We start from the raw sequence: 15747 nt of genomic DNA on the forward strand, positions 1-15747 counted from the left end.
GTTCCCACCGTTTTGTGCTGACCAGTCTACGGTTGGGAATTGTGCACCACCTAGTGGCATTCCCTGCAATTAAGAAACCCGGTACCTGTTTTTGTCCCTGTGATGGTAAATCCAAACAGAGTACTTGTCACTTTTTGCTATTTTGTAACTTTTATACTCCTTTTAGGACATTTTACTTGAAACCCATCTTTTTAAAATACAACACGCGTAGTACAAAAACAGCGATGCAATTGATGTTTAAGTTAGAGACCCCAGATGTATGTTTCTATGTGGCCACTTATATTTTAAAATGTATTTTTCCAAGAAAATCAATTATCGTATGAACTCAATCAATCAATCAATCAATCAATCAGGCCATTTATAGAGCGCACTACTCACCCGTAGGGTCTCAAGGCGCTGGGTTAGGGGGGGGTGCCGTTACTGCTCGAACAGCCAGGTCTTGAGCTTCTTCCTGAAGGAGAGGTGGTCTTGGGTCAGGCGCAGGTCGGTCGGGAGTGAGTTCCAGGTCTTGGCGGCCAGGTAGGAGAAGGACCTTCCTCCTGTTGTCGCTCTTCGGATGCGGGGGACGGCGGCGAGGGCGTGGCTGGTTGATCTGAGGAGGCGCTTGGGAGTGTAGAAGTTGATCCGGTTGTTGAGGTAGCTCGGGCCTTGGTCGTGTAGGGCTTTGTGCGCGTGGGTGAGGAGACGGAAGGTGATTCTCTTGTTGACCGGGAGCCAATGCAGATCTCTCAGGTGTCCGGAGATGTGGCTGCGTCGGGGGATGTCGAGGATGAGTCTGGCCGAGGCGTTCTGGATCCGCTGGAGTCTCTTCTGGAGCTTGGCGGTGGTTCCGGCGTAGAGGGCGTTGCCGTAGTCCAGTCGGCTGGTGACGAGGGCCTGGGTGACCGTCTTCCTCGTCTCGGAGGGGATCCACCGGAAGATCTTACGTAGCATGCGTAGGATGTTGAAGCATGACGAGGAGACGGCGTTGACTTGTCTGGTCATGGAGAGGGAGGAGTCCAGGATGAATCCCAGGTTGCGTGCGTGGTCCGTCGGTTTGGGTGCGGTGCCCAGGGCGGGGGGCCACCAGGAGTCGTCCCAGGCGGAGGGCGAGGAGCCCAGGATGAGGACCTCCGTCTTGTCTGAGTTCAGTTTCAGGCGGCTGGTCGTCATCCATTCGGCTACCTCTCTCATCCCTTCGTGCAGGTTGGCTCTGGCGGCGGCGGGGTCGTTGGTCAGGGAGAGGATCAGCTGGGTGTCGTCGGCGTAGGAGATTATGTTGAGGTTGTGTTGGCGTGCGATGGCCGCGAGGGGGCTCATGTAGACGTTGAAGAGGGTGGGGCTCAGTGAGGATCCTTGAGGGACGCCGCAGATGACTTTAGTGGCCTCTGACTTGTACGGTGGTAGGCGGACTCTCTGTGTTCTTCCGTCGAGGAAGGAGCTGATCCAATCCAGTGCCTTGTCCTGGATTCCGATGTTGCCGAGGCGCTCAACCAATGATGCATTTTTTATGACAGTTTAGCACCTGATTAAATTGCTTAGCATAGTGAACTCTTTATATATGTAGAAATCGAATACCTCTACCATTTATATCACTTACAGCACTTTATACTGCGACTTTGCACACGTCCTGCTAGTAGAATGTGGTGAGATACATTCCTAAAGTATCCGGATTTGTGCTGCTAAATGCATACTGCACTTTAGGAAGGATGGTACAGTTACTTTGCACTTTATTATGCTAATTTGCACATCTACTAATGCCGGACAAGTGCCGCTATTGTATATTGTATACAGAAAGAACGGTATAGCTGCTTTGCTCCTTATTTTTGCCACTTTGCACATGTATTAGTAGAAGTATGCTCCAATGTAAGCTATACATCTGTAAGGATGATATAATTAATTTTGCACTTTAATACTGCTAAATTTGCACATATATTAGTAAACAAGCATACTATAAAGCACTTTAAAGATTGTCGGATATGTGTTATTAAATGTATATTGTATTCAAGTAATTAAGGCATTTTGCAAACCAAAACTGACACAAATGTATGCTGTATCTATTTGTATGTTTGTTGCTATATGGTTGTATTCATACATACCGAATAAAGCTTTTTGAAACACTGAAACACTGACCATCTTGGAATTGCTTTCCGTTAGTAGTAAACCCATTCCAAACAGGCTGCTAATTTATCAGCCCCATGTACACATACCTCATAATGCATGTATGCAAGTGTGCACATGGGTCGTGACACGGTGGTGTCCATGGCAAAGACAAAAGCTCGCCCTTTTACATGGAAGTTATGTCGATGTAATGGAAGTAATTTGTTCTAAACATTTTTAGATATGGAAGCATTTAGAAGTGCAAAAATGTGAATAGAACAGTATTATGTTTTAAGAGTCTAAATACATAAGATAATAGGCGCCCACTGACCTGAAAGTATGTTCTGGAAGTTCCTTGGCCTAACCTTCATCTGTTTTCTCTGCTTACAGACCAGATCCTGGCAGAAACTGAAGACAATAGTGAACCTCCCCTCCATCATCAGCCCTTTCAAAAGGCGCTACTCCTGGGTGCAGTTGGCGGGACACACAGGTACGCTCTAGATCTCTTGCTTTCTTCTATCTGCACAGTGTTGTGATGGACACAGCACAAGAATTGTCTACTTTTATAAAATTCTCCAAAAGCTGGGTCACTCGTGCCATAGGGGTTCCAAATGCTATGTATGAAGTGCATATTGACAGCACAAACTCTATTCAGCAGTCTATGCCAAACATCCGGACCAATCACACAAAAGCTCAGGCAGCTTCAAGCACCTCTTGTTATTTGCAAGAGTAAACTGTGAATGATGAACGTAAACTCAGAGCCCTGTCTGTGTGTAAGAAATGGAGGTTGTGTCTCAGTAGCCTAGCAAGTTCGGGTCGTGGCTGTGCTTACCCTTTCAACTGAGGGAGTGGCACACACTGGGATGCAGCTTATGTCTCAGTGGCCTAGCAAGCTCAGAACCCTGTTTGTTTGCACCCTTCCATCTTAGAGCCGATGACGGGGTGAGAGTCACAAGGTGCATGTCATCCTCTCATCGGCTCTCAGGTGAAAGGGTGGGCACAGACAGGGTCCTGACCTCGCCATGCGAAGAAGACGCAATCTGCATCTCATCCCTCGTGTGCTCTTTGCGTGGCGAGCTCAGGGCCCTGTCTGTGTGCAGGCCCGGACTGGCAATACCGGGCACCGGGCAATCCCCCGGTCGGCTGGAGGGGGTGGGGGCCGGTTTTCAAAAAGGGGGGGCCGGTTTTGTGGCTGGGGGCCGATTTTCAGTCCGCCCGTCACAGCCTGTGACGGTCGGACTGAAAATCGGCCCCCAGCAGCGTCACGTCACTCACTTAGAACTAGAAGAAGCCACAAGACTCTCTCTCAGTCAGACTTCCAAGTTAGTTACAGACGCAGGCCTGCCTGCCCCGCCCCCCCGAATAGTAGCGCCGCCGGCGCCGCCAGAAAGCCTGATTGACCGGTGCGTGTGTGCACTGTACTCAATGTGCAACCTAACCTAATTTAAACAAACAGAGCGAGGAGGAGGAGGTGCCTGTGCGCAGCGCGCAGAATTCCATTTCCGCCCCCTGCATAATTTTATTCCTACAGGTAGGCTGCAGAGAGTGCACCATCCATGGGCAGCAGTGCAGTCACAGACCGCTGCAGTCTCTGAACATTAAGTAAGTGATTTAGTCGGTGACACATTATACGGTCAAGTATTTAGCACGTGCATGTATGCTAAATTATAGTAAGATAAAAGTGTGGCACAACTAATGTGGAAGTATGTTTGTAATAGACGGTGATGATGCCAGAGCAGCGCGCAGTCTCATCAGGCAGCAGGCGTGCGTTATGGAAGCCTTGTATTCCGAAGTCGTTAGAGAAAGGCTTAACGACACTCTGTACAGCAATGGAAATTGTGTCTGTGAGTGTGCTTTGCTGAAAAACGGAATGCTGTCTTCCTCCTGGTTTGTAAATCATGACGGCTTAATTGGCGACGTAGCCGTGTTTGCAAAGGTCGGTGTGAACTCTCCTTCACTAGGACTTCCTGAGTCCAGGAGAGGCTGAGCAGGTGTTTAGGGAAGGCCTGCCTGCCTCTCACATTACCCGAACAGTGCCACTATAACCAGTTCTGCATAGAGATCTCCTCAAAACCAGCGTTGTGACTGGGGACAGACTAACTTGGCCACTGTACAGCAGCAGACACAAGGTATTATTAAATGAAGTCTACCACTGTGGAAAGCATTTGAATGTTACATTGCATATTCCCCAAACTACGACCCGTTTGCAAGGCACTAGGTTAATTCCCTTAGATTTCTGGTGATTAGCAGCAGGTTTAAGATTTTCTTAGAGTTTCTTGTTGCTTAAATGGGTGTCATTCTGATATGTATATGTTTCCCTCGTCTTTACTGCTGGATTTTGCTCGTGTAAAAGTGTCACTCATAATGGCTGAAATGTCACTCATAATTACACTGATTTTATGAAAATGTCACACACAGCAATCTGAAACCTTGGCAGCTATGCAATGGCTACTGGCAGTGGCTGGGTAGCGCCGCCGCACCACCCCCCCGTGTCTGCCATAGTGCCAGTGCCACCCCGTCCCGTGACCCCACCAACAGCAGGCTTCAAGACGGCAAACGCGGTAAAACCTAACGCTCCAAGACCAGAGGCCCGAAAACCAGCAAGGTAAATGTCCGGTTGGACGTTAAAAGACTTTCATAATGGCAGAGTCACTATAGGGTGGAAAAGCAGTGTATGAATTACCTGATTGCTGCCAGTGCATAAGGGCTGGAAGAGAACGAGTACTCCACCAGCTTGCTTTTTCATGAGCTGGGAAGTGTTGGGACTGAAGCTCTTCGGTTAGGCTGGGGAGGGGGACCACGGACTGCAGCAGCAAATGGCAGTTTAAGGATGACCCAAGTGTCTGAATATAATTTGGACAGATATGAGTCACAGGCAGCTCCTCGACCAGAGCTCCTCAGCCGGCAGCAGGGAAACTAATTATTTGAATAATTCCTATGCGAGATAGTCACATCGCAATTTCAAATTATGATGTGACTTGTTGAAAGAAATTATTTAAATATTTTAGCACCTCTGCTGCCAGCCAACCCGCTTCCAGTGTTTACAGGCTCCCCATGCATGTCAGAGGTTTCTTGGGGTGGAAATCTGCTCCTGTGTTCCTTTCGCCAAGATGCCGCCCACGCCAGCAAAAGACCCCAACTTCCATAACTGACAACTTAGCCGCCTGACCGTGCTAGATGGGAAGCAGCTAGACGTGCGTGTCAGAGGGGGCACTGGCTGGGGCCGCAGAGGGAGCACAGTTTGTTTTTGTGGGGAATGTAAAATAATGTATCCTACTGTGCCGATCCACGTCACCATAACAACGAGTCGGTGTGAATAGATTTAGCGCTGTGCTCCAGTTTTGTTTTTCTGAGCGACACATTAGCCCCAAAGCATGTCAGAGTGCTCTCTATGCGTGGCAATACATTTTCATGCAGTGATGTCGACACCAACATCAAAATGCAATTTGTCTAATTCCTGATGTGTGGTACTTGTTAGAGTTGTGTGATGATGTACTTGACTATTTATTGTCTGTCGCAAATTAAAGGTGCGCATTAACATTTACAGGAGGTGTGGTGTAGCCGCCACGGCGACTGGACGCTAGGGATCACGGTTCGATCCCCGGCTCTGGTAGGGATCTGCCCCGCACCATGTGACTCTGGGCAATAGCAGTCGCTTAATCTTCCCAACGGCCCCCAGCGCCTTGACACCTTCGAGTAATGGTTCGCGCTTTACAAATACTGGACATGGACACATAGCTGCCAAGTTTTCAGGTTGCTTATGTGTGACATTTCCGTGGTTTCAGTGTACCTATGAGAGGCATTCTACAACCGACAATTTGAGTGACCCTTTCTCGCCAGTAGAATGAAATAACAAAGCCCATATAAAGTGCTAAATACAGACATTACCAACCTTTCTGCAATGAGAAGCACTAGCCTGACTATATATGGTCCATTCTAGCCCCATTAACACACGTTGGAATTAGCCTTAACAATCCCAGTCCATTCTAAAACTCCATTAACGCTCATCAGAGTGTTTGAGTTTTAAGTATGCATTGAGAGGAGCTTTACGTGAGTTTCCTTTATTTGTGTGCCAACCAGGGTATTCAAGTACTGGTCAGGCAGGTAAAAAATCACAGCCATGTTGCAACCCTGTGGTAATACTCGATAGATATGGGGCTAGAATGGTGTGAGCTGGTATTTGAACACACCGGGTGGGGATGGCTGTCTTATATGGGAATGGGGCTTCTAGTGGGGACTGGACAGGACCACACTAATTTGTATAAAAGAATTTTAGTAAGAACAACATTGTATGTCCAACCGTATGAGTATAGATAATCCGTTTCACAACTGTTTCTATGACGAAATATATTTTTTGTTTTCTCCTAGTTTTAATTCATTTATTTGTCCTGAAGAATGTGGGATAAAGCTCAAGGTTCCACTGAAACACTGCGTCTACACAATAACTTTTTTTGTGTTTTTATTGTATACAGTTGTTTTCTAAGTTATTTTTGGACCACATATTTTTGATAATGTATTTGGTCCAATGCATGATGAACTATATTAACAAATGTCACTAGTATTTTATGTGTATTTTGGGAGAATTATTGGTTATTTTTTTACTTTGAAGTTCTGTTCTTCTTATGTTGATAAGCATCCACATAGCAAAAATCTGGATTTTAACAAGTCCTGGGGAAAAACTTTTGTATTGGTTTAGCTGAATCTTATCCCTTGTGCCTTTATAAAATGGGGTTCTCTCTAAATTGTTGATAAAGAGTTGTATGTCGGCCATACCCATCACCCCCATTGTGCACTGAGAGGCGACATTTATCCATACCAATGCGAGGCTGTTGGCCTGCACAGAGAAAGGAGTGGATCCCAAACTTTAGGTTTTTTTAATCCATGTGCTGGGTATCATCAGTGGGAAGATTTGGAGTACATATAGGAATCTCAGGAGTATCATCATTTTAATAAGGACTACTCAGCCAAGTATGTTTAGCAGCTGGAGTGCCCTTCGCTGGAGAATTCTTTTCGTTTTTGCCCGGAGGGGAATAAGGTTGAGGCTCCATATAAGGCCTGGTCCCCAAGATGTAGCGAGGCCCAGGTATTGGAAGATAATGCACCTAATAGAAATCGAGGAATGCCATTCAAGATCTTGCTGTTCCCCTGAGTCGGGACCAGCAGGGATTTACTTTTGTTCACTTTGAGGCGAGAGGCCTTCTTGTAGAGTTATAAGAGGGAAAGGCAGTGGGGTCTGGACGCCATCAGTGTATAGCACAATTCTGTCCTCATCACCACCCTTCCATTGGCAGTCGTGATTTTGAACATCACAGCCTACCAGTCTGGTCAGGGATGATGGCTTGCACCGAAAGGAGTGGGGAGAGCGGGCATCCTTGTCAGGTACTACAACGAATAGGAAAAGAGGCCAACAACACACCATTTATTTGCACCCGTTCAAGTGTTGGTAAATAGAGTAGTTTAGCATACCTACAAAAACATGGGCTTAAGCCCATACGTTCGAGAACCCCACCCAAAAAGCTGCAGTCTATTCAATGAAACTCCTTCTCAAAGTCAACTAGAAGAAGGGCACACAGGTCTTGACATTTCTGTAGTCCGGCCAGCGCTATATGCACCGCTGAAGACAGTAGCAGATTCTAGGGCCAGGCATAAAGCTGCATTGATCCGGGTGGACAAGATCGGGCAGAATGTATTTAAGCCTTTTTGCAAAGATTTTGAGCTCAGTGTTTATTACGCAAATGGAGCGACATGCCGCGCAATGGTGGCGACTTAGGGATGACTGCAATTGTGGCCAAATCCAGGTCCACCAGTAAGGCTCCAGTCACGAACGCTTCTTAACCCCTTCGACGCTCATGACGAGCCCAGCTCGTCATGGAGTTTCCATTGGTTTCAATGGAAATTACATGGGAATCAACAAATAGGCTTAGCATCCAAGTGGTTAATAAAGGGCAAGTAAATGAAGGGGGAGGATATCACGGAATCGATGGTAATTCTCAATTAGGAAGCCACTGGGTCAGGTTTCTTACTGTGTTCATCCAGAGGACTGTGCGCTCTATGTCTTCAACAGCGAGGGGTGCATCTAGGTCAAATCTAGATGCTATGGAGAGTACAGGGAGTGGGATCATTGAGAGCAAGGGTTGGTGGTGTTCACAGGATGGCCTTGGGTGGTATGCAAAAAGGTTACAGTAGTAGTTGAAAAGGACTGCTACTATTTCGGTGGAGTGACTAGTGGTGTCGCCCGCAAAGTCTCAGATCGAAGGGATAAATCTGAAGGTCAGATGCCTTGTGACCAGTCTGCATAATAGTTTGCCAGTCTTGTCCCTGTTTTCATATACCTTATTTGTTGAGGATCTCCAACACTGCTGGGCCTAGTCATTAGAGATTTGGCGCAGGGAGATTCTTGCAAGTTCTAGCCAGCAGTGAAGGTTTTCTGTTTCGCCCTCTTGACACTGAGGTTTCAGCTGTAATATTTGAATTTTGTGGGTGGTAATGTGGTATAATCTGTCGCTCTCTTGGTGCCAGATGTACCCTTACACAACACCTCTCATGGTGGCTTTACCTGCCACCTATAGTTTATTAGGAGAGGTGACTGTGCCCAGGTTGTCTGCTGATTCTCCTCCTGAATGTTCAAATTGGTAGATATTTAGAATACAGGCTCTGTTCACTGTGGCCTTTCCGAATTTCGCCACCACTTTCCCCAATACCCTTGTCAAAAACATTTGATAAGGCACAATCCCACAGCTACTTCGGTCTCAATTTATACTAGCCTATTATTAGTATGATCGCACTTTCCCTGGCTTCAAGAGCAAAGGGAAACTCCCTACTTTTCTGGAGTGCCTGTCAACTATTCCCCTTGTAATTTGACCACCCAATTTGAATATGTGGTGAAAATGTGCTGTAAAATTCACCATTTTGGTCTGTCGTTTTCCAAAAACCCCCCTAGTAATAGTCGGGCTCGCTCGCTGCGCTCGCTCGCTACGCGCCGGGGCTGGATAGCTACGTGCCGGATGGGGGCTGGTCTGACAAAATTTGCCAGGGCTGCTTTCAGTTCCCAGTCCGGCCCTGTCTGTGTGTACTCTCTACAGAGATGCAGGTTGTGTCTCAGTGGTCTAACAAGTTTGGGGCTCTGACTGTGCTTACCCTTTGAACTTCCAGCCCTCTCTCAGCATGCACTTAGCATATACCTGCCTCCAGTCATCTGTCAGCCTGTGGCTAGCATCATCCTGCCCCCACCTCTCTGCCAGCATGCAGGTAGCATCCACCTGGCTCCAACTCACTGCCCGACTGCAGCATGCCTACCCCTGCCCACAGCCCTTCAACAGCATGTAGCTACATCTACCTGCCTCCAGCCCTCTGACAGTGTGCATGCCTCCCATCCGTCCTCTGTGAGCGTGAGGCTGACATCGATTAGCATCTATCTGCTATCAGCCTTCAGAGTGTGTGTCTTCCTCCAGTCCTCTGCCAGTGTACGACTCGCATGTGCCTGCCCTTATTCCCCTGTCAAACGTATACAAAAAAGTATGTTCACTGTGTTACTATATGCAAAAACATTGAACCGCTCCCTATAAATTATTTAACTTATGGTGATACAACTTACATAGAACATAACATCATTGTCCCACACACAGAATATCTTTTCATGTTTTATTATTCAAAATCACGCTTTTTTTATAGTCTTTATATATATGTTTGTCGATAAGGCATTTCACATATCAGTTAATTATATGAAACCTTTCTTATTAAACATCCATAATGAAACAGCAGTCCCACTAAAATTTAACATACACAAAATGACAATGAGACACCACAGATCACATACATACCAATCATGACATACCTAAACGATATAGACAAAGACACAACCAACACAACAATGTATAAGTCAATAAATATCAACATACACAGTTTATAAATAAATTCAAAAGCAGAAGCGCTGACGCGCGTTTCGGAGTGGAACTATATCCCAACAGTTCCTTCGTCAGGGCGCAGAGGGTATGATACAAGTTGTTACTCCAACAATACTGGTCATTTGTTTAGAAAGTGGTGTGGGGGCTTCTTGTCACAAATGAATCAATTTTTTACACACAGTACGATGACTGACAGTTCATATGTGCATAACCTTGAGCAGACTGTCAAAACCCAAAATAATGTCCGGTAAACTAATGGAGAGTAACTAGGAGTGGGACAATAAGTCCTAATGCTCAGTGGTATAATAACTCACACGAAGGCTGATGAACTGGAAACAGTGGACGATCATGCACTGTGTGATCACATGAGCCGCGGACAAATGATTATACACCTTTACGGACGCCCAAGAAAAATGAAGGCCATAGCTAAAAGGCTGTATATGTCGAATGGGGCGAGGAAGTAGTGGAAGGCAGGATACAAGCGTCCCAGATAGGTACTGGTCGCGGCTTCCACGTTCTAAACAGCAAACATAACGAGTCGAGTCACAGCTTCCGACGTATGTTACAGTTTCCGAAGAATACCATGGTAATCTCCCTCTTCTTTCCAAGAAACTTTATACTTATAGGATGTATCACCATTAGTTAAATAATTTATAGGGAGAGGTTCAATGATTTTGCATTCAGTTTAATTCCTTGCCTTCCTCTCCCTTTATTTAGATACTCAGGGACCCTCTTGTTTGTTCACTGTGTTACTATAACCAAGCTGTACCCAGCTGATGAGCCCATGACTAGGGGCGAAACCAATCCTGGGTTGCTTGTATACCAGTTCAGGGAGGAGCTGGCTTGGCAGTTCGGGCTGGACTGTTCTGACTGGAGCAGGGTCAAGACTGATTTGCATATAGCTGGGTCCAAACTGAGGTGACATGGTATGCAGAATAATGATGGATTGGGATGCGGCCCGAGTAATTACCAGCGGATGAGATTAATTCAAGCATTCCACCCATCACTTTTTTGTATGCCTATTCTCCTATCAGTATGTGGCTAACCTCTGCCTGCCTCCAATCTCCTGTCAGCATTCGGCTAACACCTGCCTGCTTCCAGTCCTCTGTCAGCATGTGGCTAACATCTGCCTGCCTCCACATCTCTGCCACCGTGCATCTACCATCTACCTGACTCCAGTTCTCCATCACTGTGCGGCTAGAATCTCTCTGCCTCTAGACCCCTGTCAGTGTGTTGAATAACATTGTCTAGCAGCCACCTGCCTCGAGCCCTCTGTCAGCATGCCTACCTTCAGCCCTCTATCGGTGTGTAGCTAGCATCTCCTTTCCTCTGTCAGCAAGTGGCTAACATCTGCCTGCTTCCGTTCTCTATCAGTGTGTGACTAATATTTGCATGGGTCCAGTCCACTGTAAGCATCAGCTAGTATCTACCTATCTTCAGTCCATTGCCAGCATGCCTGCCTCCAGTCCGCCACTTTCATTTTGCAGCTAGCATATGCCTGTCTCCAGTTTTCAGTCACTGTGCAGCTAGCATCTCCCTACTTCTATTCCTGTGCCAGCATATGGCTACATTCGGATGGCCTCCAATCCTCTATAAGCATGTGTCCAACATCTGCCTGCTTCCAGTACTCTGTCAGCCTGCAACTAGCATCTGCATGCCTCCAGTTCTCTGGCAGAATGCGGCTAATATCGGCTAACATCTACCTGCTTTCACTCCACTGTCAGCATGTCTTCCTGTAGTCCTCCACTCTCAGCATATTGCTAGAACTTATTTGCCCCCTGTCTACATGTGGCTAACATCTGCCTGCCTACTTGTGGGACACCCCCGCGCCGCACGGCCACCAGCTGCTGCGTGTGCCCCCAGTGCCTGCCTCTGCCTCAGCGCCGGCCTCGCTGCCGCCCTGAGCGCTCTCCTTGGTTTTTCCCCCGTATTTTTACCTGAATTTGTGCTTGTTTTTCTTCCCCAGATCGTGTGTCACTGTCTTTTTCCCCCGTATTTTTACCTGAATTTGTGCTTGTTTTTCTTCCCCAGATCGTGTGTCACTGTCTTTTTCCCCCGTATTTTTACCTGAATTTGTGCTTGTTTTTCTTCCCCAGATCGTGTGTCACTGTCTTTTTCCCCCGTATTTTTACCTGAATTTGTGCTTGTTTTTCTTCCCCAGATCGTGTGTCACTGTCTTTTTCCCCCGTATTTTTACCTGAATTTGTGCTTGTTTTTCTTCCCCAGATCGTGTGTCACTGTCTTTTTCCCCTGTTTTGACTTAAAATTGTGCTTGTTTTTTGCCGTTTCTCGTCGTGCTTTGGCCACCTCGCCGCCCCCCGCTCCCGCTTCCCGCCACCGCCTTTAGCCCCGCCCCTTTTTCTCTTCTGTTTCCCTCCCCGCTCCCGCCTCCCAGCTGCTCCGCCCACCCGCGCACTTGGCCTTAAATGGCGACCGTGCGACGCAGGTGAGTGTGACCCACTTGTGGGACACCCCCGCGCCGCACGGCCACCAGCTGCTGCGTGTGCCCCCAGTGCCTGCCTCTGCCTCAGCGCCGGCCTCGCTGCCGCCCTGAGCGCTCTCCTTGGTTTTTCCCCCGTATTTTTACCTGAATTTGTGCTTGTTTTTCTTCCCCAGATCGTGTGTCACTGTCTTTTTCCCCCGTATTTTTACCTGAATTTGTGCTTGTTTTTCTTCCCCAGATCGTGTGTCACTGTCTTTTTCCCCCGTATTTTTACCTGAATTTGTGCTTGTTTTTCTTCCCCAGATCGTGTGTCACTGTCTTTTTCCCCCGTATTTTTACCTGAATTTGTGCTTGTTTTTCTTCCCCAGATCGTGTGTCACTGTCTTTTTCCCCTGTTTTGACTTAAAATTGTGCTTGTTTTTTGCCGTTTCTCGTCGTGCTTTGGCCACCTCGCCGCCCCCCGCTCCCGCTTCCCGCCACCGCCTTTAGCCCCGCCCCTTTTTCTCTTCTGTTTCCCTCCCCGCTCCCGCCTCCCAGCTGCTCCGCCCACCCGCGCACTTCGCCTTAAATGGCGACCGTGCGAACGCGCAGCGTTGACGCGCAGCGGGCGCGCCGATTGTGCGCCGAAGGCGCGCCAAAGGTAAGCCCGTCTGCGCCCGTCCGCGCCTGGACCGCGCCCAGGGCCAGGACCCCTGGCCCCCACCGACGGAAGCCGACCCGACGAACCTACAGCGCCGCCGACCTCATCGCACTCAACACCGGCCGCATCCCAGGATGTCACCGAGCCGCCCCGAAGCACACCCACGGACCCTTCAGCTGCCACGCCTGCAAGTTCACCTGCATCCGGGCCTTCCCTGCACCCGCCAAGCCGAACTCCAGCAGCACCCACCTCAAGTGTATCCTGCTCAACACCCGCTCCGTCCACAGACACGCCGTAGAACTCTGGAACCTGCTCGACACCACCGTCCCCGACGTTGCCTTCATCACCGAGACCTGGATGAACGCCTCCTCAGCCCCAGACATCGCCATCGCCATCCCAGAGGGCTACAAGATCACCCGGAGGGACCGCGACAACCAGACCGGAGGAGGCATCGCCATCATCCACAAAGACACCATCCGCATCACTACCAACACCGATGACACCCTCACCACCGCTGAACACCTGCACTTCCAGATCCACACCAACCCGACCACCACCCTCAGAGGCACCCTGATCTACCGACCCCCGGGACCACGCACACGATTCAGCGAGGACATCGCCGACTTCGTCAGCCCGCACGCTCTCCCCTCCGCCGACTACATCCTCCTGGGGGACCTCAACTTCCACCTGGAGAACAACAACGACCGCAACACCATCAGCCTGCTCGACAACCTCGACAACCTCGGACTCAAGCAACTGGTGACCACCCCCACCCACCTCGCCGGACACACACTCGACGCCGTCTTCTCATCCAGCAAAGACGTCTCCTTCAGCCACGCAACAGGACTCCACTGGACGGACCACAGCTGCGTCCACTTCACCTTCAGAAGAACGACGATCCACCACCACCAGCAACAGGTTGCTCGAAGAAGCTGGAACAAGATCACAGCCGACCAGCTCACCGCTTCCCTGAGCCAGCACCCTCCCGCCAACTCAGCGAACCCCAGCCAGGCCGCCGACAACCTCACGAAATGGATCAACGACTGCGCGGACGAACTCGCCCCTCTGAGAACCCCACCCAGCAGATCCTGCAGCAGAAAAACACCATGGTTCACCGACGAACTCAAGAGCTCCAAGAAGAACTGTCGAGCCCTCGAGAAAGCCTGGAGAAGGGAACCAACGACGGACAACATGACCACCCTCAAGCTCGCCACCCGGAAGCACCACCAACTGATCCGCGCCACCAAGAAAAATGCATACAAGGACCGGCTGGACAACAACGCACACAACTGCAAGGAACTCTTCAACATCGTGAAAGAGCTATCCAACCCCAACGCCGGAAACAATGACATCACCCCGTCGCAAGAACTCTGCAACTCCCTCGCGTCCTACTTCCACAACAAGATCACGGACATACACAACAGCTTCAACAACCAACCAACGCAAGCCACAACCGCAACGACGCCACCCACCACCACCCTCCGCACCTGGACCCCGATCAGCACCGAAGACACCATCCGCACCATGAACTCCATCCATTCCGGATCTCCGACTGACCCCTGCCCTCACCACGTCTTCAACAAAGCCGACGCTGTCCTCGCACCCCACCTACGGGACATCATCAACACCTCCTTCGACTCCGCCACCTTCCCTGAGAGCTGGAAGCACGCCGAACTCAGCGCTCTCCTCAAGAAACCCACAGCAGACCCCACCGACCTCAAGAACTACCGTCCCATCTCGCTCCTCCCGTTCCCGGCCAAAGTCATCGAGAAGACCGTCAACAAACAGCTGGCCGCCTTCCTCGAGACGAATGGATCCCTCGACCCCTCACAGTCCGGCTTCCGAGCGAACCACAGCACCGAGACCGCCCTCATCGCCGCCACCGACGACCTTCGAACTCTGATGGACAACGGAGAAACAGCGGCCCTCATCCTCCTGGACCTCTCCGCGGCTTTCGACACTGTCTGCCACCGCACCCTAGTACAGCGCCTCAGCAACATCGGAATCCAGGAGAAGGCACTGGAATGGATCACCTCCTTCCTCGACGGAAGAACACAAAGAGTCCGCCTACCACCGTACAAGTCAGAGGCCACCAAAGTCATCTGCGGCGTCCCTCAAGGATCCTCACTGAGCCCCACCCTCTTCAACGTCTACATGAGCCCCCTCGCGGCCATCGCACGCCAACACAACCTCAACATAATCTCCTACGCTGACGACACCCAGCTGATCCTCTCCCTGACCAACGACCCCGCCACCGCCAGAGCCAACCTGCACGAAGGGATGAGAGACGTAGCCGAATGGATGACGACCAGCCGCCTGAAACTGAACTCAGACAAGACGGAGGTCCTCATCCTGGGCTCCACGCCCTCCGCCTGGGACGACTCCTGGTGGCCCCCCGCCCTGGGCACCGCGCCCAAACCGACGGACCACGCACGCAACCTGGGCTTCATCCTGGACTCCTCCCTCTCCATGACCAGACAAGTCAACGCCGTCTCCTCGTCATGCTTCAACATCCTGCGCATGCTACGTAAGATCTTCCGGTGGATCCCCACCGAGACGAGGAAGACGGTCACCCAAGCCCTCGTCACCAGCCGACTGGACTACGGCAACGCCCTCTACGCCGGAACCACTGCCAAACTCCAGAAGAGACTCCAGCGGATCCAGAACGCCTCGGCGAGACT

The 15747-nt window shown here is 49.8% G+C and overlaps 1 protein-coding gene across 1 annotated transcript in view; it reads left to right on the forward strand.

Moving 5' to 3' along the window:
• The window catches only part of ITPKA (inositol-trisphosphate 3-kinase A), a 727443-nt gene that overhangs the window by 398761 nt on the left and 312935 nt on the right, over positions 1 to 15747 (forward strand). The window contains exon 2 of the mRNA XM_078659624.1: positions 2470 to 2569. Within this exon, the coding sequence (XP_078515750.1) occupies positions 2470 to 2569 (100 nt within the window). The remainder of the gene's footprint in view (positions 1 to 2469; positions 2570 to 15747) is intronic.

The sequence above is a fragment of the Lissotriton helveticus genome, chromosome 9 (assembly GCF_964261635.1).
Source record: "Lissotriton helveticus chromosome 9, aLisHel1.1, whole genome shotgun sequence".
NCBI classification, from domain to species: domain Eukaryota; kingdom Metazoa; phylum Chordata; class Amphibia; order Caudata; family Salamandridae; genus Lissotriton; species Lissotriton helveticus.